The sequence below is a fragment of the Bombina bombina genome, unplaced genomic scaffold (assembly GCF_027579735.1).
Source record: "Bombina bombina isolate aBomBom1 unplaced genomic scaffold, aBomBom1.pri scaffold_952, whole genome shotgun sequence".
In the NCBI taxonomy this organism is placed as follows: domain Eukaryota; kingdom Metazoa; phylum Chordata; class Amphibia; order Anura; family Bombinatoridae; genus Bombina; species Bombina bombina.
In genome coordinates this window covers 63,456-89,305 of record NW_026512081.1, presented here as the reverse complement: position 1 = coordinate 89,305, position 25,850 = coordinate 63,456, and the positions used below count along the sequence as shown (strand labels likewise).

General features: G+C 38.1%; 1 protein-coding gene across 1 annotated transcript in view; it reads right to left on the bottom strand.

Moving 5' to 3' along the window:
• NPHP4 (nephrocystin 4) overlaps positions 1–25,850 on the bottom strand; it is a gene marked incomplete at its 3' end in the record, with an annotated part of 62,633 nt that overhangs the window by 35,179 nt on the left and 1,604 nt on the right. Inside the window, exons 2-3 of the mRNA XM_053696828.1 lie at positions 19,349–19,520; positions 7,631–7,759 (exon numbers count right to left, since the gene is read on the bottom strand). Of these exons, the coding sequence (XP_053552803.1) occupies positions 7,631–7,759; positions 19,349–19,520 (301 nt within the window). The remainder of the gene's footprint in view (positions 1–7,630; positions 7,760–19,348; positions 19,521–25,850) is intronic.

Sequence of the window (25,850 nt, the reverse complement as noted above, 5' to 3'; positions counted from 1 at the left end):
TGTACTGAATAAATGTGCGTTTAAATATTGGTTTAAAGTAACCTACCATGTAAGTACACTGCACTGAAAAATTCAGAAATGATACATGTTGTGCATTCGAAATGGTAAGAATTTAGAGAGTCAGTGACATATAATACTCTAACTGGAAATATAACTAATTGTAGTTACCCTATACATGTGAAGTCACGAGTGAGGTACTGCCCGAACTGTTCATGTTGTCACTATACTAAACTCTGCATGGTCCTAGTGTGTCTGAAAGTTACAATGTTTCTATTATATCCCTCCAGTTTACTGCTTAGATAGGACAATGAGTGTTAAAGTCTTGAAAGGTGAAAAATTGTTCCTGCGTTAGATACAATAATGTGAACAACTAATTGGATAAAATTGACTAGCCTGCTTACTGACCACTACATGTTTTATGACTAGAGAGCTGGATAGTGTTATAACAGGGCAATGTCTGAATATAATATATACAACTGGACCTTATCACGAGATTCATTCCCAGTAATTTATTAGGTCAAACCTAGAGTTGAGGCCCTTTGGAACTCTAGTGTCCAATTTGAAGATCCAAAATATTTCTCTTTTGGCTAAAAGCTGCTCGAGGTCACCGCCACGTTTAGGTAGAACCACTTTCTCTATGGCACACCACTTGAAAGTACTTAATGAGCTTTTATGTTTCTCAGCAAAATGTTGCACCAATGGAGTAGTGGCCCTGCCTTGGCTTATCATAGAAAGATGTAACCTAATTCGGGTATTTACATCCCTTGACGTGAGACCCACGTACTGTTTCTTACATGCTGTACATGTTATCAGATATATTACATAAGTGGTTCTGCAATTTAGACATGAACGTATGTCATATTTGGTGCCCAATGCCACAGACTCAAAATCTTTGGTAACTTGTACAAACTCGCAAGGACGACAGTGGTGACTCCCACATCTGTACATACCAACCTGTGTGAGCCATGAACTGTTTTCATTGGATACTTTTTTCAATTGGGTGGGTGCCAAAATGAAACCTAAAGTTTTGCTCTTTTTATAGGAACATCTTATTCCTGTTTTAACCTCCTTTTGCAACTGGTCATCTGCCGCAAGCAGTGAGAAATTCTTTCTCACTATTTTGCAGATCTCGTGATATTGAGAGCTGTATTCTGTTACAAAGTTGACTTTGCTTTCGAATGCTTCCCTCTCTGTTCTTTTGTTGTATTTGAGTAACTCAGATCTTGGAATGGTCTCAACTATTGCCTCTGCTCTATCCAAGTCCCTCTGTGGATATTCTCTTTTCCTCAAGTTTTGTTTGAGCTACCTGGCCTTATCTTTGAATTCAGAGGGATCTGAACAATTACGTTTAAGCCTGATTAATTGGCCCTTGGCTATCGCAAATCTTATCTGCTTTGGATGGCCGCTCTGGCCATGTAGTATGGTATTTCCCGTTATGGGTTTGTGATACACGCAAGTGGCAACTTTCTTGCCAATAATGCCTTTGAGGGTTAGTTCCAAGAAGTGTATTTCCACAATATTAGTTTAATGCGTGAACCTCATACCCATATCGTTGCTGTTGAGATATGTCATGAACAGTTCAATACTTTCCTCTGCTCCCTTCCAGACCAACAACAGGTCATCTATGTACCTGTAATATAATTTTATGTTGTCTTTGTGAGGGTTGCCATCTCCATAGATGCGGCACAGCTCCCACCAGCCAAGATATAAATTGGCGTAGGATGGTGCAAATTTTGCTCCCATGGCTGTGCCGCATCTCTGGAGATAGCAATCCCCCTCAAATTGAAAGAAGTTATGGGTTAGAAGAAACTTTTCTACTCTCAAAATGAAGGTCTGGAAGTCGGCACTGTAGTTGGAATAATTGTACAAAAAGAAATGTATAGCTTCCAATCCCTTGTTGTGGGGAATGGAGGAGTACAATGCGGCAACATCCACAGTAAGCCACATAAAGCCTCACACTCATTGTCCTATCTAACCCTAACCAGTAAACTGGAGGGATATACTAGAAACATTGTAACTTTCAGACACACTAGGACCATGCAGAGTTTAGTATAGTGACAACATGAACAGTTCGGGCAGTACCTCACTCGTGACTTCACATGTATAGGGTAACTACAATTAGTTATATTTCCAGTTAGAGTATTATATGTCACTGACTCTCTAAATTCTTACCATTTCGAATGCACAACATGTATCATTTCTGAATTTTTCAGTGCAGTGTACTTACATGGTAGGTTACTTTAAACCAATATTTAAACGCACATTTATTCAGTACACGGAATCACAGAGTCATTGTCACAGATCTCTATAGTGATTGACAATAGAAAGGACACATTGTATACCTCGCATTGTAACTTGCTACATGGGCCTTATTATGCTAAAACAAAAGTTGAAAACTAATCAGTTGCAAATTAATGAATTTGTTTATGTATTTACATATGAATGAAATTTATTCACATTTGCTTTAGCATATACACATATCTAATAATAATTTTGGGCACATAGAAAACCAATAATGCAATGTGTTAAAGTGTGTTCATATATATTTTCTTGCTGACATTAAGCATTGAGTAGCGCAATTGTGTTTTTAATTTCCAATTAACCTTGAGCCAATAAGAGTTTTGTATCTCCTTTTAAATAGCAGGAGCAAACGCAGCACTATAGGCTATGACTACGGCTTTACCGCCGAAAACGCGTAAGCCCAGTGCTGCGCTCACTCTGCTAAGCTGTGGTGATTTCCATTGTTTGTATCTCTTTTAACAAGAAAATGAAAGTCAAGTTTTAACCCTGGCATGGATTATATACTCTTTTGATGGTCTATCTGTGTTATCCTGCAATCCGACGCCGACACACTGCTGTACACTGCGTGTCCTGTCAACAAGCCAATACGCAAACCCCTAGCCGACATTGACGTCACCCGGAATCACCGGGCCACCTGTGGAGTACTTCCGGCTAGAGACGTTGAGGGCACAGAGGAGCAGTTTGCCTGTAAAGACAGCGCGGTCCCTCTATTCTCGGAAGCTGGACAGTCTGAGGTGAAGGGTAAGAGAGCACATATCCAGTGCCAAGTCTGTTTTATTACTATTGACAAGAAGAGGAGATATATAACCTCGCAAGTAACGGATACCCTAGGGGTTTATGTTTCCATGTTTGTCTTCGGTATTGGCTTTGTTTGTATTCAGGAAAGGCACAGGAGCTTTATTGTGCTAGTGAATTGTTGTGATTCGCACTCGTTTCCTTTATTGTGTATATGAATATATACATATATATTTATGTGTTTATATGTGTATATAAACATATTAACACACACATAAATATATATATAGACAATTGTAAAGGGGTACCAGCACTCACTTTATCTGTAGTTCATCATCCGGGGTGCTCTTCAAGTAAAATACATGTAAAACAGGCAAGGGGAAGGCACTCACTGTAATAATATCAAACACTTTTATTGTTTAGTTAACGTTTTCGGGGTTGCCCCCGTCCTCAGACCAACAGAACATATTCAGAACTCACCTATTTAACAGGAAACCCATCACCGTGAAATCTAAATCAGCTGTGTCCCTGCACGTCTACCAAGTGCAACTGCGCATGAACAAACTTGCTACGGAACCCAGCTGCGAACAAAACCAGCCTCAAGTTAAAGCCATCACCATAGTAACCTAACACCACCAACGTGTATAACTTTAATCAGATTAAAAACAAACATGATCGCCAAAAATACAAACCATATATTGATGTCACATGTGCGTACTCTAATACTATACATCCTGAGCAGCATAGAACACAGCGTCCACTTACTTAGCACTCTGTTATACCGCAACCAGCCAGACGTTGCCTAGCAACCAAATAACACAAATCAACTGCGTTCCTTATTAGACTCATTAAAAAAGCCATACCGTATTGTATAGTGCATATCACCATCAAGCACAGTAAATTAGTCATGCTCTCCACAGCAGAGCTAGCATAACATAAGCAATGTTCAGTCAAACCAACAGGCACCTCACAACATACAGCTATAGCTATCTCACATACTCCATCCATCAGGACGCCTCCCACACCAAAGATAAAAACAAACACAATCGCCCAACATACAAATATTACTTTAAAATCAGATGTACATACTCTATCAATACATAACAAAAGCAACAAAGTACAAAAACATCCATTGTCGCAACAATCCGAACATAGCCTAGCAACCAGATGTCAAACCCACTGAAAGACCAAGGACACAATACTTTATCATTTAGAAGTCACCGCATATCCTCATCAGTCATAGTGTATTAGTCTTATACTCCACATCGGAGCTAACATAGCATTAGCAACACTCAAGCTAAAATGCGCACCGCTAGCCTCCACACAAATCCAACACTCATACATCATCCCACAGAACACCTCTCACCCCCAGTCAAAAATGCTCTCATACCCAAACACACACTAAAAAACCTCACATTCATTACCAATAAGACACCTGTCAACCCACACTCAACACTAACTGCCATAAAGGCACTAGAACAAATACTTTGTTTCTGCAGAACCACCAAAGTGTCGACTGTATTATACTGTAACCAAACAGAGCTACCTCATACAAATAGGTAATAGTATTGGTTGATAGATGTAACATGAGGATTCCAATGTGTTTCTGGATGTTGGGTGGGAAGATGTTTGGTATGGTGAATTTGTTATTTGAGTGGCTGCAATGTATGAGTATGAGTATTGCATAATATATAGTAGCTCTTGGGGTGTTTTTATTGCATAAAATCCCATTACACATAAAGTTTGACGTTTTGGTTGTTAAAGTTGTTGCCATTTTGAGTGATGGTTGTGGGCATGTTATAGTTTTTTGATGATTGAACTATTTAGTTTAAGGATTGAGGGAGTGTTGTAGTATAATGTATGTATGTTTGGTGTTTGTGAGTGATTGTGGATGTTGCGATATGTGATATCTTATTGTGTGCGATATAGTGGGTATGAGTGACATAGGTGGATATGGGACCTGTAGGTGGTCTAACTGGTCTGATAGTATGGCATTATTACCTATTGTTATGAGGTAGCTCTGTTTGGTTACAGCATAATACAGTCGACACTGGTGGTTCTGCAGAAACAAAGTATTTGTTCTAGTGCTTTTATGGCAGTTAGTGTTGAGTGTGGGCTGACAGGTGTCTTATTGGTAATGAATGTGAGTTTTTTTAGTGTGTGTTTGGGTATGAGAGCATTTTTGACTGGGGGTGAGAGGTGTTCTGTGGGATGATGTATGAGTGTTGGATTTGTGTGGAGGCTAGTGGTGCGCATTTTAGCTTGAGTGTTGCTAACGCTATGTTAGCTCCGATGTGGAGTATAAGACTAATACACTATGACTGATGAGTATATGCGGTGACTTCTAAATGATAAAGTATTGTGTCCTTGGTCTTTCAGTGGGTTTGACATCTGGTTGCTAGGCTATGTTCGGATTGTTGCGACAGTGGATGTTTTTGTACTATGTTGCTTCTGTTATGTATTGATAGAGTATGTACATCTGATTTTAAAGTAATATTTGTATGTTGGGCGATTGTGTTTGTTTTTATCTTTGGTGTGGGAGGCGTCCTGATGGATGGAGTATGTGAGATAGCTATAGCTGTATGTTGTGAGGTGCCTGTTGGTTTGACTGAACATTGCTTATGTTATGCTAGCTCTGCTGTGGAGAGCATGACTAATTTACTGTGCTTGATGGTGATATGCACTATACAATACGGTATGGCTTTTTTAATGAGTCTAATAAGGAACACAGTTGATTTGTGTTGTTATTTGGTTGCTAGGCAACGTTTGGCTGGTTGCAGTATAACAGAGTGCTAAGTAAGTGGACGCTGTGTTCTATGCTGCTCAGGATGTATAGTGTTAGAGTACGCACATGTGACATCAATATATGGGTTGTATTTTTGGCGATCATGTTTGTTTTTAATCTGATTGAAGTTAAACATGTTCGTGTTATTAGGTTACTATGGTGATGGCTTTAACTTGAGGCTGGTTTTGTTCGTAGCTGGGTTCCATAGCAAGTTTGCTCATGCGCAGTTGCGCTTGGTAGACGTGCAGGGACACAGCTGATTTCGATTTCACGGTGATGGGTTTGCTGTTAAATAGGTGAGTTCTGAATATATTCTGTTGGTCTAAGGACGGGGGCAACCCCGAAAACGTTAACTAAACAATAAAAGTGTTTGATACTATTACGGTGAGTGCCTTCCCCTTGCCTGTTTTATATATAAATATATATATATATATATATATATATATAAAAGCATATACGTATATATTTACAGTGAAAACACAGTCCCCAGTCACCCCTATGTAAAGGCACTTTTCAGTGCCGTTTTTTTTCTAACACTTCACATCCCTTCACTTCAACACCTTATAACTGCTTTGTGTAGTTTTTTTTTTAATTAAAAAAAATGGTCTTATTTTTTATTTATATAAAACAACTGTCCACTTTATTCTTAATCCCACATGTGATCACTCATGGACTCATATCCAGACAGCACTTGACAAGGGGCAGCACTTTAGTGACCAAGTCAGTCAATGTCAGACCCAGATCTTTCCTCTGTCTCCATGGGGGAAGTTGCAGGCTCCCAGCAGCATAACCTTATTATGCACAAAGACACAGAACTGGTCAGGGGCAACACTCAATGAGCATCTCTTCCCTAACTGCCTTCCTACTTATTGCACAATTGTGCATAAGCATTCGTTGCATGTGGGTAGGCAGGCTTAGTAAGGTCAGCGGCCAGACTAGTAGGTTGATATGCTAATCTGTAATGTTACTACTGGGGAGGGCATTATTTCATTCCCGGACCCAGGCAGCACAATATCTTGAGCCAGCCCTGCTCACTTCATATGAAATAAAATCATGTGCAGCAAATTCTGTAACCTGCAAATGCTTCAAATCAAATAACTGGTTTAAGGAATTTGCAGCATTTTGAAAACCCAGGTTACAAATTTTGCTTTTTTGGCCTCTCTAGGGAATGTGGGACAAACACAATTTTTACACAAAATTAAGTGGAGTTTAATGTTTTTTTAAGGCAACATTTTGTGTTATATTTATGCTGTATACAGAAGTAAGGAAGCAAATAAATGTGAACTTACTTAAACCCCAAATTTATTTTGCTTCTTAATAAGCCAATTTCTCAGTCCTCCTTTAAAGGTATGCTAAACCCAATTTTTTTTTCTTTTGTGATTCAGATAGAGCATGCAGTTTTAAGCAACTTTCTAATTTATTCCTATTATCAATTTTTTCTTCGTTCTCTTGCTATCTTTATTTAAAAAATAAGGCATCTAAGCTAAAGAGCCAGCTGATTTTTGGTTGAGTATGCTGGACAGCAATTGTTAAATGGTGGGTGCATTTAGCCACCAATCAGGAAACACAACCCAGGTTGTGAACCAATAATGGTCCAGCTTCTAAACTTACATTCTTGCTTTTCAAATAAAGATAGCAAGAGAATGAAGAAAAATTGATAATAGGAGTAAATTAGAATGTTGCTTAAAATTGCATGCTCTATCTGAATCATGAAAGAAAAAAATTGGGTTCAGTGTTTCTTTAATAATACAAAGTTAATATGTTACACAAGTAATGTAAAGAATTGTTTGTAGAAAACAAATAACTTACCACCCAAAGTACTGCTTGAAAAAAGGCTTCCCCCACGAAAGCTACTTCGGCTATTATGGGCAGAAATGATGCGTGACTTTGAGGCAGGAAGCGACACTGATCTCTTTAGCCTTTGTTCACAAACGCGTCCTGAAAAACAAAATAATTTACTAGCATATGCCAGATCATTTTCAGACAGAATATATCATTATCAGGGCTGCTCAATGAAGCATCTGTTCTAGAAATGAAAAGCAAGTAGTAACAAAATAAATTAATAATTAAAAATCCTATATAATAAAAAGCCAAGTGTGTTTGTCCGAAGCGGTCATGCGCAGTAGAGATTGCTCGCGAGGACAAACACACCTGGCCTTCCAACTGATCTGGCGTGTGGTGGAGTGGGCGTGGCCGGGCGTGACGTGGACGGGGCCGGGCGTGGCGGGGGCGGACGTAACACCGGCGGGGCCGACCGGACTGCAGTGCCGTGAGAGACTATCAGAGAGCTCTAAAGAGGGGGGAAAGAGAGAGCAGAAGATGGAGGATAAAGAGAAGGAGAGAGACAGCAAAGAGAGAGACAGCAAAAGAGAAAGGGGAGAAAACACAAAAGAGAGGGGGAGAGAGAGCACAAAAGAGAGGGGGAGAGAGAGAGCACAAAAGAGTGGGGGGGACAGAGAGAGAGAGCACAAAAGAGAGGGGGAGAGAGAGAGCACAAAAGAGAGGGGGGGAGAGAGAGAGCGCAAAAGAGAGGGGAGAGAGAGAGCGCAAAAGAGAGGGGTAAGAGAGAGAGCGCAAAAGAGAGGGGGAGAGAGAGAGCGCAAAAGAGAGGGTGATAGAGAGCAAAAGAGAGGGGGGAGAGTGTGCAAAAGAGAGGGGGGAGAGTGCGCAAAAGAGAGGGGGAGAGAGCACAAAAGAGAGGGGGAGAGAGCACAAAAGAGAGGGGGAGAGAGCACAAAAGAGAGGGGGGAGAGAGCACAAAAGAGAGGGGGGAGAGAGCACAAAAGAGAGGGGGAGAGAGCACAAAAGAGAGGGGGGAGAGAGCACGGGAGAGAGCACAAAAGAGAGGGGGGAGAGAGCACAAAAGAGAGGGGAGAGAGAGCACAAAAGAGAGGGGGAGAGAGAGCACAAAAGAGAGGGGGAGAGAGAGAGCACAAAAGAGAGGGGGAGAGAGAGAGCACAAAAGAGAGGGGGGAGAGAGAGAGCGTAAAAGAGAAGGGGGGAGAGAGAGAGAGTGCAAAAGAGAGGGGGAGAGAGAGCAAAAGAGAGGGAGACAGACAGCAAAAGAGAGGGGGAGAGTGCGCAAAAGAGAGGGGGAGAGAGCAAAAAAGAGAGGGGGAGAGAGCACAAAAGAGGGGGAGAGAGCACAAAAGAGGGGGAGAGAGAGCACAAAAGAGAGGGGGGAGAGAGCACAGGAGAGAGCACAAAAGAGAGGGGGGAGAGAGCGCAAAAGAGAAAGAGAACGCAAAAGAGAGGGGGGACAGAGCAAACGAGAGGAGAGAGAGAGCAAACGAGAGGAGAGAGAGAGCAAACAAGAGGGGGGAAGAGAGAGCAAAAGAGATGGGGGAGAGAGAGTAAAAGAGAGGGGGAAGAGAGAGAGAGCAAAAGAGAGGGGGGAGAGAGAGAGCAAAAGAGAGGGGGGAGAGAGAGAGCAAAAGAGAGGGGGGAGAGAGAGAGCAAAAGAGAGGGGGGAGAGAGCAAAAGAGAGGGGGGGAGAGAGAGAACAAAAGAGAGGGGGGAGAGAGAGAGCAAAAGAGAGGGGGGGAGAGAGAGAGCAAAAGAGAGGGGGGAGAGAGAGAGCAAAAGAGAGGGGGGAGAGAGAGAGTAAAAGAGGGGAGAGAGAGAGCAAAAGAGAGGGGAGAGAGAGCAAAAGAGAGGGGAGAAATAGAGAGCAAAAGAGACGGGGGGTAGAGAGAGAGCAAGGGGTGGGACCGCTGTACTGCAAAAAATGGCCCGTGTACACGGACTTTAGGACTAGTGTATTAATAAATCAATATTTTTGGAAGAATAGTAAAATCATAGATAGGGCTCCATTTACCAAGCAGTAAAGCAATAGTTAAAGGGATAGGAAAGTAAAAAATAAAATTTCAAGAGTCAGTTAAAGCATATTATTTTAAGACACTTTTAAAATCACTTCTATTTTCATATGTGCTTCATTCTCTTGGTATCCCTTGTTGAAAAAGAATATGCACATATCCCACAATAGTGGGAGCTAGTTGCTGATTGGTGCCTGCACACATTTGTCTCATGTGATTGGCTGGCTAGATGTGTGCTAGCTGCCAGTAGTGCAAGGCTGTTCCTTCAGCAAAGGATAACAAGAGAATGAAGCACATTTGATAATAGAAGTAAATTTGAAAGTTGTTTGAAATTGTATGTTCTATGCTAATCATGAAAGAACATGTTGGGGTTTGTATATTATTACTGTTTGTATATTGTAAGAATTTGTGAATTGGCATAAAATCTGACAAATTTGTATTAGTCTGAAGCTGAACACACATCTTTTTTTAAATATTACGGCCTGGAAACATTTTTGATACTGGCCTTATACCAACCCAAATCCTGCCTCAAATGTGTAAGATTGTGCCCCAAGCCATTCCACTACAGTATAAGGGGCCTATCTATCAAGCTCTGTACGGAGCTTGACGCCCTGTGTTTCTGGCGAGCCTGCAGGCTCGCCAGAAACACCAGTAATGAAGCAGCGGTCTAAAGATCACTGCTGCATAAACCTGTCTGCCTGCTCTGATGAGGCGGACAGGAATTGCCGGAATTCAACCCGATCAAGTACGATCGGGTTGATTGACACCTCCCTACTGGCGGCCGACTGGCCGCGAGTCTGCAGGGGGCGGCGTTGCACCAGCAGGGAGGTGTCAATCAACCCGATCGAGTTGATTGACACCTCCCTGCTGGCGGCCGACTGGCCGCAAGTCTGCAGGGGGCGGCGTTGCACCAGCAGCTCTTGTGAGTTGCTGATATCTGTCGTCTTTATAAATTGTTACATTATATTACCCTTTTCTCATTTTAGAAACTTTTCAACACGGATTTCTATTGTATAATTTTAACAGCTGTTTTAAAGTTTTTATATCTTTCCAAGTTTTGAAAGTAGACACGCAGAAGGATAATTGTGAAAATAACAATAAAAGATAACACAAAACTCTATTTAAAAACTGTGCTTGAGGTGCTTTTGCATAATTTAATAATGCATGCTATAGATTACATTTTTCATTTTGAATATTGAAATCTGTATAATGTAAAATATTTGGTAATAAAACAAGCACTGAGAATTAAAAAAATATATATATGTGATGTTAGATAGCAGTGGTAAATGTAATAATTATACTATTGTTTTCTTAATCGTTAGGCTTTTTTTGCCAAAATAATTATCAATATTTTTTAAATGTATTGCAAGCTGAGTGAACAATATGGTCAAAATATGTATAGTTTTGTACTTTACAGCATTGGGGAGAAACATCAAGCAATTGATATCACTAAATAGTATTTTCTTATAAAATTAGACTAGTAAACTCATAATTATACAGATCATTTCTTGCTCTGAAAATAGGGCATATGTATAAAAAATGATTATGACCCTGTTCTTTAGCGAGGGAGAGGTGCTCACAGCCACACCTCTCCCCTACAAAGCATGTGCTGCAGGCATTTCTACCAGGCTGCTGTGTCTCCATGGGGCAACCAGGCTCTGCACTTTCTTCCCTTTCTCTTTATTGTAACAGTGCATCACGGTCAATTGATGCAGACCTTTAAATGTAAGCATTAAATACATTCTGGAAAATAAAGGGTTTGCTGCTGTGAGTGATTGCTAGTGTGTTTTAGGGGCAAAAAAATAAATAAATATTAAAACACTGCTGCAAATGTAGTATGCCTAAAAAGATGTGTGAAAATCCAGATCTTTCACAAGAAGAAATCTGTCTCAGAAAAAAGCAGAATGTCGTGAGCATCCGCCTTCTTCCGCATTTGGTTCATCACAAATGATCCGAACGTCCATCCTAGTGTGTAGTGATGCCAACGTAGCATTATAAGTATAGTGGGCTTGGTAGTTTGTTAAGTTACCTATTTCACTACATTTTATTAGTGTCTACATGTTAATTATTAATGTGATTAACTTTAATTTATCAAGAAGGAAGCAGTTGCATCAGTTAGTTAACTGTTAAATTCATTAACTAAATAAAATTGGCCCATAAATGTGTCGTTAAAGGGACATTCTAGCCAAAACTGCAATGCACATGGGTCCATTTCAGTTTTGAATCGAAGCATTTTTGCAGGATACATGTATTAGCAAAAAGTTTTCTAGTAAAAGTGATATCTGTTTCAAGAGTGTATTTAAGTATTCTCCATGCACCAACATTTTAAACTCAGCACTTGCTCAGAGAGCCTAAAGTGCTTGCATCATCTGGTAATTTGCGATTTGCATAATTGCTGACATGATACAAGACCCCACTGGCTCTCTAAGCAGCTGCAGTATTTAACATTCTGGTGCACAAAGAATAAAATTTTTTTACATGCATGTGCATTGAATAATGGGAACACTAAAATGTTGATAACATTTACTACAAGCATTTTTTCCAATATATGTATATTGTAAATATGTTTCTATTCAAAGACGTAATGCATCTATGTTTATTTCAATTTTGACCAGAATGTCCCTTTAAGTATCAACAATTTGAACTGAGAACAGGAAAATATTACTACCACATTTTTCCCCCAAAATACAATGAAAACAATGTTGCTGATAAACAATGAAAATTGTGGATTTTTTAAAAGGTCCCTTTAACCAATTAACATTTGTCTTGTTTATTTATTTTTTATATTACTTGTAATCAAGTTGTAGTTTTTGAGCTACAGGCAGTGGTTTAGGGTTTATTTAGTTAGGAAACACAAGCATTTGTAAACGTATTTGGTATGCTTGATGAAGATATAATAGCTTTAAGGCGGGCATGGTATTTCAAAGAGAAGAAAAATATTAAATTATGTCAGGCAAATTACTTTTTTCCAAAACTCTTTCTAACAATCAGCTAACGTCGTCTTTGTTTTCCATAATATATTATTTATATGATTTATAGTTGTATATATCAAGCATAATAAGTAAGCTCATGTATTATAACAACTAAATGAATTATGCAACTAATGAATAGGGATAGAACAGTTAATTTTGTAGTGATCTCAAGCAGTCCATCTTACTTAAAATAACTAGTTGATCTTGTTAGCTTGACATTTTCATACTGACATGTTTCTGATTCTTCTCCTTATTTTCACCAATTTCTTATCTTACATTTGCAGGCAAAGTATGAAAAAAAATAATAATGACAATTTAGCTTTTAATATAGCAAATCTTTCTTATGAAGATAAGATGTCAAATTGTACAGTACACTGCCAAAGTGAGCGTAAGAAGACTGAAGGTTTCGGGTAAATAACCTAATTATTTTTCTAGATTAGCCCGGGATTTTGTTTTCTACTAATACTTTTTTGTTCAGTATAAGAACTGAAGGGATCTATACTACAGAGGGAGAATGTGCAAAAGGCAATAATATTACTATACAGTTGTATGCAAACGTTTAGGCACCCCTGACAATTTCCATGATTTTCATTTATAAATAATTAGGTGTTTGGATCAGCAATTTCATTTTGATCTATCAAATAACTGAAGGACACAGTAATATTTCAGTAGTGAAATGAGGTTTATTGGATTAACAGAAATTGTGCAATATGCATCAAAACAAAATTAGACAGGTGCATAAATTTGGGCACCCTTGTCATTTTGTTGATTTGAATACCTGTAACTACCTAGCACTGATTAATTGGTTTGGTGAGCCTATTAAGCCTTGAACTTCATAGACAGGTGCATCCAATAATGAGAAAAGGTATTTAAGGTGGCCAATTGCAAGTTGTTGTTTTCTTTGACTCTCCTCTGAAGAGTTCAACATTATGGTTTAGGGGAAGGCTACAAAAAGCTATCGCAGAGATTTAAAGGGGCATTAAACCATGATTCAGATAGAGCATGCAATTTTAAGCAACTTTCTAATTTACTCCTATTATCAAATTCTTTTCATTCTCTTGGTATCTTTATTTGAAATGCAAGAATGTAAGTTTAGATGACGGCCCATTTTTGGTGAACACACTGTGTTGTTCTTGCTGATTGGTGGGTAAATTCACCTACCAATAAACAAGTGCTTTCCATGGTTCTGAACCAAAAAAATTGCTTAGATGCCTTCTTTTTCAAATAAAGAAAGCAAGAGAACAAAGAAAAATTGATAATAGGAGTAAATTAGAAAGTTGTTTAAAATTGCATACTCTATCTGAATCACGAAAGAAAAAAATTGGGTTCAGTGTCCCTTTAAGCTGTCAGTGTCCACTGTTAAGAAAATAGTGAGGAAATGAAAGACCACAGGCACAGTTCTTGTTAAGGCCAGAAGTAAAATATCGGAAAGGCAAAGGATGGTGAGAACGGTCAAAAACAGCCCACAGACCACCTCCAAAGACCTACAACATCATCTTTCTGCAGATGGTATCACTGTGCTTCGTTAAACAATTCAGCGTATGGGAGTGATGCGGAAGAAGCCTTTTCTGCACACACACCACAAACAGAGTCGATTGAAGTATGCAAATGCACATTTGGACAAGCCAGCTTCATCTTGGAAGAAGGTACTGTGGACTGATGACACAAAGATTGAGTTATTTGGTCATAACAAGGGGCGTTATGCATGGCGGCAAAAGAACACAGGGTTCAAGACAAACACTTGCTAGCCACAGTAAAATTTGGTGGATGTTCCATCATGCTGTGGGGCTGTGGGGCCAGTGCCGGTACTGGGAATCTTGTTAAAGTTGAGGGTCGCATGGATTCCACTCAATATCAGCAGATACTTGAGAATAATGTTGAAGAATCAGTCACAAAGTTGAAGTTACGCTGGAGCTGGGTATTTCAACAAGACAACGACCCAAAACACTGCTCAAAATCTACTCTGGCATTTATGCAGAGGAAAAAGTACAATGTTCTGGAATGGCCATCCCAGTCCCCAAACCTGAATATCATTGAAAATCTGTGGGGTGATTTGAAGCGGGCTGTCCATGCTCGGCAACCATCAAACCTAACTAAACTGGAGCTGTTTTGCAAGGAGGAATGGTCCAAAACACCTTCATCCAGAATCCAGACACTTATTACAGGCTATAGGAAGCGTCTAGAGGCTGTTATTTCTGCTAAAGGAGGCTCTACTAAATATTTATGCAATATTTCTGTTGGGGTGTCCAAATTTATGCACCTGTCTAATTTTGTTTTGATGCATATTGCACATTTTCTGTTAATCCAATAAACCTCATTTCACTACTGAAATATTACTGTGTCCTTCAGTTATTTGATAGATCAAAATGGAATTGCTGATCCAAACACCCAATTATTTATAAATGAAAATCATGGAAATTGTCAGGGGTGCCTAAACTTTTGCATACGACTGTATATAGGGAAATATTAAAACTGATGTAGTAGATATTTTATTTTTTTTTTGTATTTATTTTTTTAAATAAGATAAAATTAGATAAACATAAAAAGCAGACCAAAGTACCTCTTTATTATGTAGGCATGATTAAGGGCTCTGTCACAAAATATTGCTGATCCTTTTTTTGTATAAAAGCTAACCCTGATGTAATAAATGTTTTTTATTTTGCATAATTTTGGATAGTGAGGCTATTTATATTATTTTTTTTTTTTGCAGTGATCTTTTAACTCCCACATTCACTCTTTAGAATACACTTGTGCTAGAGATTTCGGATATGATTTCGTTATTAAATGTGTCACCATAATCAAAGATGCCTAGTGATTTGATTGTGCACATGTGTGATTATGTTATACACAAGAGTTTGCAGTTAAAGATGTGATTCCTTACTGTCATCTCTATAGAGAATACAAACTACTACACAGAGCTTATCATGGCCCCCACAGCAGTTAAACAATAATATGGATATCCTTCTGAGATACAGGTCATCACTATGATGAGCTAATATACCAGAGTTAAATATACATTTATCATCTCCCCTTCATATATTTTTCAATTCTAATATCCATTTGCATTATTTTTTTTTTTACTTGTTGCATTTACAGTTTAGATAATAGAAGTAAATTGGAAAGTTGTTTAAAGTCACATGGTCTGTCTGAATCATGAAACAAAAATTTTGGGTTTCATGTCCTTTTAAAAGGGACAGTAAACACCACTAAGATCTCTATTTATTCCAAAAATGCATAACCAATCAACTATTATTCACATACCCCCAATAGTGAATAAGATCATCAGCCATAAATATCGGCAATGTAATCATCTAAATATAGGTCTCCAAAATGGCCCCCAAACTCCTCCTCCCTGTACCTTCTTCATCAATGTTAAAATTTTTTTATTACCTCTGCTCGTTCACAAGGCTTTCATCTGTGTCATCACAAAGTGAAGAAGAAATATGAACGCTACTCGCGTAGCGAGTTTCCCCGATCTTCATTACCGTATGAGCAGAGGGAACGCTTTCACCCTGTGTACTTTTCTGCAATGTCCATGAATACAAAGCACAGAATTATCTGATGGTTCCGGATTTTTCATTTCCCCTAGACGTCACACATGTGCAAATTCGGCGCATCATGTGTGATTAAATATGATCACACAAGCGCAACAGTCCATGCATGGAAAGATCAACTGATTTGCGAGTCGCTTACTAGAGGGGCATATGGAATTAAGGTAATAAAATATTTCCTTAAGGGCCGAGTTTGGGGGACATTTTTTTAACGGTCTGGATGAACAGTTTGAACTCAGAATTCAACACAATACGATGGGAACTATTATACTTCAAAGATTGCAAACGTATCATCAGATTTACAACTTTTGATTAGGGTAATTATATAATGAGTGTTTATTGTCCCTTTATATGTAATAAAATGTAATCTGAAGTGTAAAGTGATATAAAATAGAAAGCACAAAGTGTAAATGCAGCAGAACTATCATGTCATGCAGTGCTATATTGCGCTGGGATTGTCTCTCTTTCACATACAGAAATGCAGGCAACGCCCCTTGGAGAAGTAAAGTCAAATGTGCCTTTTTAGCATTTCACTAGGGGTCTTTCAGTGTTGCAGGATCATTTTAGAATATCTCACCTAAGCGGAGAGGTTTTGAATATATGTGAAGCCACCAATCAGGTGCTAGATTCCAGTTATATCCTGCTGTTCCTGCGCATATGTAAACTTTTAAACAAAGTTGCTTAAAATTGTATGATCTATTTGAATAATGAAAGTTTAATTTTGACTTTACTGGACCTTTAAGGACAGATATAAATGATTTCCGATACTGATCAAGAAATCACTGCATAGAATATAGAGCAAGGTTTGACTGTAAAGTCTGGAGCATGCTTTCCAACTGCCTACAGAAAGAGAAGCGTTGTACTAGGAAAGAACAGCTCAGTAGCTTGTTCTATGGCGAGTTACCACCCAAGAGCAGCCTCTGTTAGCCCAATTGTGCTTTTCACAGAGAAAAACTTTCCTGAAGTATATCAGTCTGATCCAGCCAAGTAAGGTCAGTCCAGCCCTGAAATACCAGGCAATTCTCCTCTGAACAAGGTAAATGGCAAACCCAGATGATCATTTTGGTCTTCATTGGGCCTTGACAGTGAGATAGTCATATTCCATTGGGCAAGGAGTCTATGTCTGGTTTCCCCCATTACACTTAGAGAGACTTCCCCAGGGTCATAATACAAATGCATACAGAAAGAGACACTCTCTACCAGGAACGAACAAAAGCTCAGTAGCTTGTTCTATGATTAGATACTACATAGGAGCAGCCTAGTTTAGCCCAGTAAGGCTTTTCACAAAGAAGAATTTTCCTGAAGTATATCAGTCGGATCCCGCCTAATAAGGTCAGTCCAGCCTCAAAAATACCAGGCAATTCTTCTCTGAACAAGGAACATGACAACCATATCAACAATCGTTTCAGCCTCATAAATACGGGAAAAACATTAAAATTACAATAAAAAGGTGCAAAATAAACAGAAGATATGTGGCAGGGTTAGGTTTGTAAAGCCTGCCATGTATTCTTACAGTTGTCAGAATTGGAAAATGCTTAATTTTTAAGACTTTACATAAAAGGGGGTAAAATATATAATAAACTGTACCACAAAGTTGTTTTTACTATACATTATGAAACATTTTATAACAAAATATCATATTGTTTACTGTCACTTTAAAGTGACACTAAACCCAAAAATGTTTCTTTCATGATTCAGATAGAGAATACAATTTTAAAACAACGTTCCAATTTACGACTATTATCTAATTTGCTTCATTCTTTAGATATCCTTTGTTGAAGAAATTGCAATGCACATGGGTCAGCCAATCCCACGAGGCATCTATGTGGCAGCCACCAATCAGCAGCGACTGAGCCTATCTAGATATGCTTTCAGAAAAGTATATCAAGAGAATGAAGCAAATTAGATAATAGAAGTAAATTAGAAAGTTGTTTAAAATTGCATGCTCTTTCTAAATCATGAAAGAAAAAAAAAGTGGGGTTCATGTCCCTTTAACTAAGGATTGCTAACATTTATTCTAGCTGTGAAAAAACACTGCTGTGTGTGAATAATTGTGTAGTGGTTTTTGGTATTCTTGCTTTTGATGATGTGTGGTGGACATATGGCTTAGAAGTATGGGTTTATGTTTAAAGGGACGGTAAGCACCTTGTATTTACATGATATTTATGTTGCCTTGCTATAGAATAACATATCGGCCAAGTGTAAACATTTTTAAAACAAATATTATTTTATTTGCTGCAAATGTTTTTCAAAAGATAAACTCCAACCACCACTTGCCTTCTTTGGAGGAGCCAATCCGGGATTGTTAGTATAAAGTGCATTGTTTTGCAGTTGTTCTTAGCTTAAGCAAGTTAGGTAAATATGTGGCAGGGTTAGTCTTGAGAAGTCAGCACTGTGTATTTCCATCACTGACAAATAAAAAATCTACATATCTCAGCAACAATATCTTATGAAAAATGGGAAAAAGAAAGAAAATATATTGCAAAGTTGTTTTACAACGCATATCTAAACATTTTATATTAAAATCGAAAGATGTTTACTGTCCCTTTAAAGGGACATTCAAGTCAAAATGTAATTTTATGATTGAGATAGGTCATGCAGTTTTAAGAGACTTTCCAATTTACTTCTATTATCAATTTGTGCAGTCTGTATATATGCACTCTTTCTGAGGCACCAATGCAAGATTTTACAGTATATATATATATATATATATATATATATATATATATATATATATATATATATATATATATATATATATATATATATATTATATATATATAAAAGTATGTGATTGGTTGATGGTTGTCTCATGATACAGAGGGCTGGGACACTGAAGTACATTTTTAAATTTCTCAAAAAAACCTACTGCTCATTTAGAATTCTAAGTGCTTATGTCTTGTCTTTTTATTATGTATATTTGTTGATAATGCGATTCTACTGGTATTAATGGCTCTTTAACGTGCTGTGTGATTCCTATCACATCAGTGGCCCAGAACTCTGCATCATCTCTGGTGTATTGGCTTAATTTGCAACATCCTCTGATTTATAACAAGATATGTATGTTTCCAGTAACTGCACATTTTAAGGAGACATTAAACAAGTTGATAGTATTATAAAAATAGTTTAGTTATAAACACTTAATACTTTCATTATTTAGTAGATATGTGCATTTAGAGGTTTCATTACCCTCAGAATCCGGAAGGCCCTTCATGCCGGTTGGGTATTTATGTTGCCGAATCAATTCCTGTGCAACACCAACACACCACAAATTGTGCAAATCCAGTTTTAGCGTGTTGCTGTTTAACAAGAATGAATTTGGCAATGAAAATACGCCAGCAGCACAAATGACCGCCTGCTTCTGTATTTGGAGGTTCACAAAACTCTGAGTGCACATTTCTATTTTTTTTGTTTGCTCCACTTTCATGTAATTAATTACACTATAAAAATTGTAATTTTTTTAATTTTCAGATCTGGAAATTCACCCTACTGACATTTCAAGGCTAACCCTGTTACATACGCTTTTCCTAATTGGCTTTAACTAATAACAACTGCAAAACAATACTAACATTATGACCACAACTAGCCTTGTTATCTGCAGATTCAGGGGGAGATTTAATAAGCAACGGATGCCCGAAGTTTCCGGCTCGCTGGAAACATAAGTTAAGAAGCAGCGGTTGTAAGAGTTGGCGGACTGCAATTTACCCTATCCGATAAGATTGGGATGATTGACACCCCCCGTGCAGGGGGCAGCACTACACAAGCATTTCACAAGAAATGCTTGTGCAATGTTAAATGCCAACAGCATATGCTGTCTGCATTTAGCGATGTCGGGCGGACATGATTCGCTGCCCGACACTTAGTAAATTGATCCCTCAGTCTGGATTGGTTTCTTTAAATAAGGCAAATAGTAAGTGGAGTTTGGCTATTGAAAACTAATTGCAACAAAAGAGGTGTTAATTTGCTTTAAAATGTGTTAGACCTGACTGGTATGTTATTCTATAACAAGACAATAGAAATATCTTGTAAGTATAAGGTATTTACTGTCCCTTTAACTTTTTATATTCTAAAACTGTTGGGTAAAAACAAATATAAAGCTACAGCAAATGTTTTCAAATATTGTATTTTTTTATTAGATTTATATTGCTTTATATTTAGCTAGAATTTGTTTTTTTGCCAGATCAGCTTAGGGAATGAACAACAATTCATATTCCATTATCTTTGGCAGTCAAATATATGATTGTATCCTCTTTTTTTTTAATCACGAACACTAATAAAGCAAATTGCTAATATTGCTCAAGATGAATTTCTCTAATAAAAAGCTAAAACACCACTTCTGGGAAGAATTATATTATAAATGCTTAGCTTTCAAATGATGAGAAACATTAAAGTTAATACTAAGTGCTGGAAGTTATGCAATTAAATTGAATTTTTTTCCCCCTTAAAACATACTTCAGGAACTCATTATTAGGCTTCATTTGCAAATTGCAAATTGTTGCTTGATGTACTTTTATGTTTCTTTAATTAATATTTTATAAAATATATATTTTTCAAGTTTCTGACACTGTATTCCCAAAGTGTAGTGTGTCTGTGTATAGTGTGTGTATTTGTAGTGTGTGCGTGTAATGTGTGTAACATGTGAGTAGTGTATGTGTGTGTATAGTGTGTTTTTTGTAGTGTGTATAGTATGTGTGCATCAACTGTGTGTAGCGTGTGGGTAGTGTGTAATGTGTGTTTAGTGTGTATGTAGTGTATGTGAGTATGTGAATTTAGATTTGTGTGTGTGTGTGTGTAGAGTTTATGCATAGTGTGTGTGTATCTGTGTATGTAAGTGTGTTTGAGTGTGTGTACAGTATGTGTATGAGTGTGTGCCTATGAGTGTATGAAGTGTGTTTGTGAGTGTGTGTGTGTGTGTGTGTATAGTAGTATGTGTTTAATGTGTTTGTAGTGTATGCAGTGTTTGTGTATGAGAGTGTGCATATGTATGTAGTGTATATATGTAGAGTGTGTGTGTATGTAGAGTTTATGCATAGTGTATGTAGAGTTTATGCATAGTGTATTGTGTATGTAGTGTTCATATATATGTGTGTGTGTATGTGTTTATGTAATAAGTAAGTAGTGTGTATGAGCATGTGCATATGTGTGTATGTGTGTAGTGTGTATGGAGTGTGGTTGTAGTGTATGAGTGTGTGTATGTAGATTTGTAGTATGTGCAGTGTGTTTTATAGTGTATGTAGTGTGTGTGTGTGTGTATGTAGTTTGTAGTGTGTGCAGTGTGTGTATATATTGTGTGTGTAGGGTGTTTAGTAGTGTATTTAGTGTGTGTGTGTGTGTATGTGTGTGTGTATGTATGTGTGTGTGTTTCTAGTTTGTGTGTATGTAGAATGTGTGTAGTGTGTATTAATGCATTTGTGGTGTATGTAGTGTTGAGTGTTTGTATGTAGACTTTTGTTGTGATGTGTGTATGTAGTGTGTGTATATAGTATGTGTGTATGTAGTATGTGAGTAGTGTGTGTGTTATAGTATGTGTGTATGTAGTATTGTGTAGTGTGTATGTAGTGTGTGCAGTGTGTGTATGTATTGTGTGCAGTGTGTATGAAGTGTGTTTGTATATTTAGTGTGTATGTAGTATGAGTGTAGTGTATATGTAGTGTGTGTATGTAGATTTGTAGTGTGTGCATGTAGTGTGTTTGTGTATGTAATGTGTGTAGTGTGTATGTAGTATGTGAATATGTAGATTTGCAGTGTGTGTATGTAGTATGTTTGTACATATAGTTTGTGTGTAGTGTGTTTGTAGTGTATGTAGTGTGTGTGTATGTAGATCTGTATTATGTTTGTGTGTATGTAGTATGTGTGTAGTGTGTGTGTGAGTGGTGTGTATGTATTGTGTTTCTGTATATTATTTGTGTGTATGTAGTATTGTGTGTAGTGAGTATGTAGTTTGTAAGTGTGTGTGTATGTAATGTGTGTATGTAGCTTGTGTGTATGTTGTATGTGTTTTACGTTAATGCAGTGTGTAAGTGTGTGTGTATGTAGTGTTTGTTTATATAGTTTTGGTGTGAGTGTGTATGTAGTGTGTGAGTGTGTGTATGTAGTGTGTGTGTGTATATTGTTTGTGTGTAGTGTGTATGTAGTGTGTTTGTGTATATAGTTTGTGTGTATGCGGTCTGTGTGGAGTGTGTATGGAGTGTGTGTGTGTGTGTATGTATGTAATGTGTTTGTGTATATAGTTTGTGTGTATGCAGTGTGTGTGTTTCCACATATTCTTTCGATAGAATACAGAACTTTGGCAGAATATCCTGAAAAAATAATACTCACTGTAAAAAAGAAATCTTAAATCTGTTTAATAGTCAGCTAGATGAGAGAGAGTTTAAACGGTCTCTGTGCCCTGAAGATAGTCCAAAGCTTTGCTATTCTGCTCCTGAAATATTAAGTGTGTTTGAATTCCTTAGAATAATGATCTCAAGCACTATACACAGAGAAGCTTTGAAGTAATATCTTTGGGGCAATGTTAAATTATTAAGTAAAGCATCAAAACACTTTCCAACACAACTTTTTTTAAGCATGAATGTTCAGAAGTTATCCTATTAATAGGGGTGATAGATTTAGTATGAATTAAATGTATTTTTTTTCTGTAAAGTCTGCAATATTACAAAAACACAGGTCAATACGAGTTCTGCGTTAGCCTTAAAAAGAAGCGTTAAAAGGTCCTAACACTGCTTTTTATCTAACGCTGGTATTACGAGTCAGGCAGGAAAGGGTCTACCGCTCACTTTCTTTCCGCGACTCGAGGCTACCGCAGATCCCCTTACGTCAATTGCGTATCCTATGTCTTCAATGGGATTTGCCTAACGCTGGTATTACGAGTCTTGGAAGAAGTGAGCGGTAGAGCCTCTACCTCCAAGACTCCAACTGCAAAAAAAGTCAGTAGTTAAGAGTTTTATGGGCTAACGCCGGAACATAAAGCTCTTAACTACTGTGCTATAAAGTACCCTAACACCCATAAACTACCTATGAACCCCTAAACCGAGGGCCCCCCCACATCGCAAACACTATAATACATTTTTTTAACCCATAATCTCCTGCTCCGGACACCGCCGCAACCCTACATTATACCTATGAACCCCTAATCTGCTGCCCCTAACATCGCCGACACCTATATTATATTTATTACCCCCTAATCTGACCCCCCCCCCAACGTCGCGCCACCTACCTACACTTATTAACCCCTAATCTGCCGACCGGACCTCGCCACCACTATAATAAATGTATTAACCCCTAAACCGCCGCACTCCCGCCTCGCAAGCACTATAATAAATGTTATTAACCCCTAATCTGCCCTCCCTAACATCTCCGCCACCTACCTACAATTATTAAACCCTAATCTCCCGGCCCCCAACGTCGCCACTACTATAATAAAGTTATTAACCCCTAAACCTAAGTCTAACCCTAACACCCCCCTAACTTAAATATTATTTAAATTAAACGAAATAAATTTACTATCATTAAATAAATTAATTCTATTTAAAACTAAATACTTACCTATAAAAATAACCCTAAGCTAGCTACAATATAACTAATAGTTACATTGTAGCTATTTTAGGATTTATATTTATTTTTACAGGCAACTTTGTATTTATTTTAACTACGTACAATAGCTATTAAATAGTTAATAACTATTTAATAGCTACCTAGTTAAAATAATTACAAAAATTACCTGTAAAATAAATCCTAACCTAAGTTACAAATACACCCTAACACTACACTATCAATAAATTAATTAAATAAACTACCTACAATTATCTAAACTAAAATACAATTAAGAAACTAAACTATAGTACAAACCCCCCCCACTAAATTACAAAAAAAAAAAAAGAATTACAAGAAGTTTAAACTAATTACACCTAATCTAAGCCCCCTAATAAATAAAAAAGCCCCCCAAAATAATGAAATGCCCTACCCTATCCTAAATTAAAAAGTAATCAGCTCTTTTACCAGCCCTTAAAAGGGCTTTTTGCGGGGCATTGCCCCAAAGTAATCAGCTCTTTTACCTGTAAATAAAATACAACCCCCCCCAACATTACAACACCCACCACCCACATACCCTACTCTAAAACCCACCCGATCCCCCCCTAAAAAAAACCTAACACTACCCCCCTGAAGATCACCCTACCTGGAGCCGTGTTCACCCAGGCGGGCACCGATGGACCAGAAAGTAGACATCCGGAGCAGCAGAAGTCTTCAATCCGAGTCGAGGCAGAAGAGGTCTCCAAGCGGCAGATGTCTTCATCCAAGTGGCATCTTCAATCTTCAATCAACCGGAGCGGAGCCATCTTGAATCGATCCAACGCGGAGCCCTCCTCTTCGTACGATGTCCTAAGTCCGAATGAAGGTTCCTTCAAATGACGTCATCCAAGATGGCGTCCCTCGAATTCCGATTGGCTGATAGGATTCTATCAGCCAATCGGAATTAAGGTAGGAAAAATCCGATTGGCTGATGTAATCAGCCAATCGGATTGAACTTCAATCCGATTGGCCTGATTGGATGAGCAAATAGAATGCGAGGTCAATTCTATTGGCTCATCAAATCAGCCAATCGGATTGAAGTTCATTGTAATAAAAACACTAAGTATAAATTAAAGGGACAGTCTTGTCAAAATTAAAATTTGGTGTAGACTAGTACCTTTAAGCTACAATTACAGAAAATAAAAAAATCTAAGATTATATAAAATAAAAAAACAAAATTATCAAATTTAAAAAATTATACCTAATCCCTAAGAAAATAACAAGCCCCCCAAAATAAAAACACCCCCTATTCTAAGGAATAAACTACCCAGTAGCCCTAAAAGGGCTTTTTGCAGGGCATTGCTCCAAGATAATCAGATCTTTTACATCAAAATACAGTCCCCTCTAACAGTAAAACCCCCCCACCCACCAAACCCCCCAAAATAAAAGAACCCTAACACTAAAAAAACCTAAACTACCCATTGCCCTGAAATGGGCATTTGTTGGGCATTGCCCTTAAAATGGTATTTAGCTCTTTTACTGCCCATCCCTAAGCTAAATAAAACAACCCCCCAAAAAACCCTTACAAAAAAACCTAAGTCTAACCCCCAGGTTGGTACTCACCGTTCTTGAAGTCCAGCAGAGAAGGTCCTGTTCCAGGCGGTGAAGTCTTCTTCCAAGCGGTGACCTCTTCTTCCTTCTTCCAGGAACAATCCGGCGCGGAGCGGAGGGCGGAGCTGAATATCGATGACCGCGGAGCTGAAGACCGGTGACCACGGAGCCATGAGCATGGAGGATACCTCTTCGTACAATCACCCGCCGTACACTGGATAGAGAAATTCTAAGTACGCAAATAAAAATGGGGTCCTGAATTCCTATTGGCTGATTTGATTCTTCAAATTCAAATCAGCCAATAGATGAAAGCTACCTCAAATCCTATTGGCTGTTCAAATCAGCCATAGGATTAGAGACTACTGAATTCTATTGGCTGATTTGAATTTATTTTTTTAAGGTTTTTTTTGGGGGGGTTTGTTTTACTTAGATTAGGGGATGGGCAGTAAAAGAGCTAAATGCCCTTTTAAGGCAATGCCCAAATTAATGTCCTTTTCTAGGGCAAGGGGTAGTTTAGGTTTTTTTAATGTTAGGTTCTTTTATTTTGGGAGGTTTGGTGGGTGGGGGGGTTTAC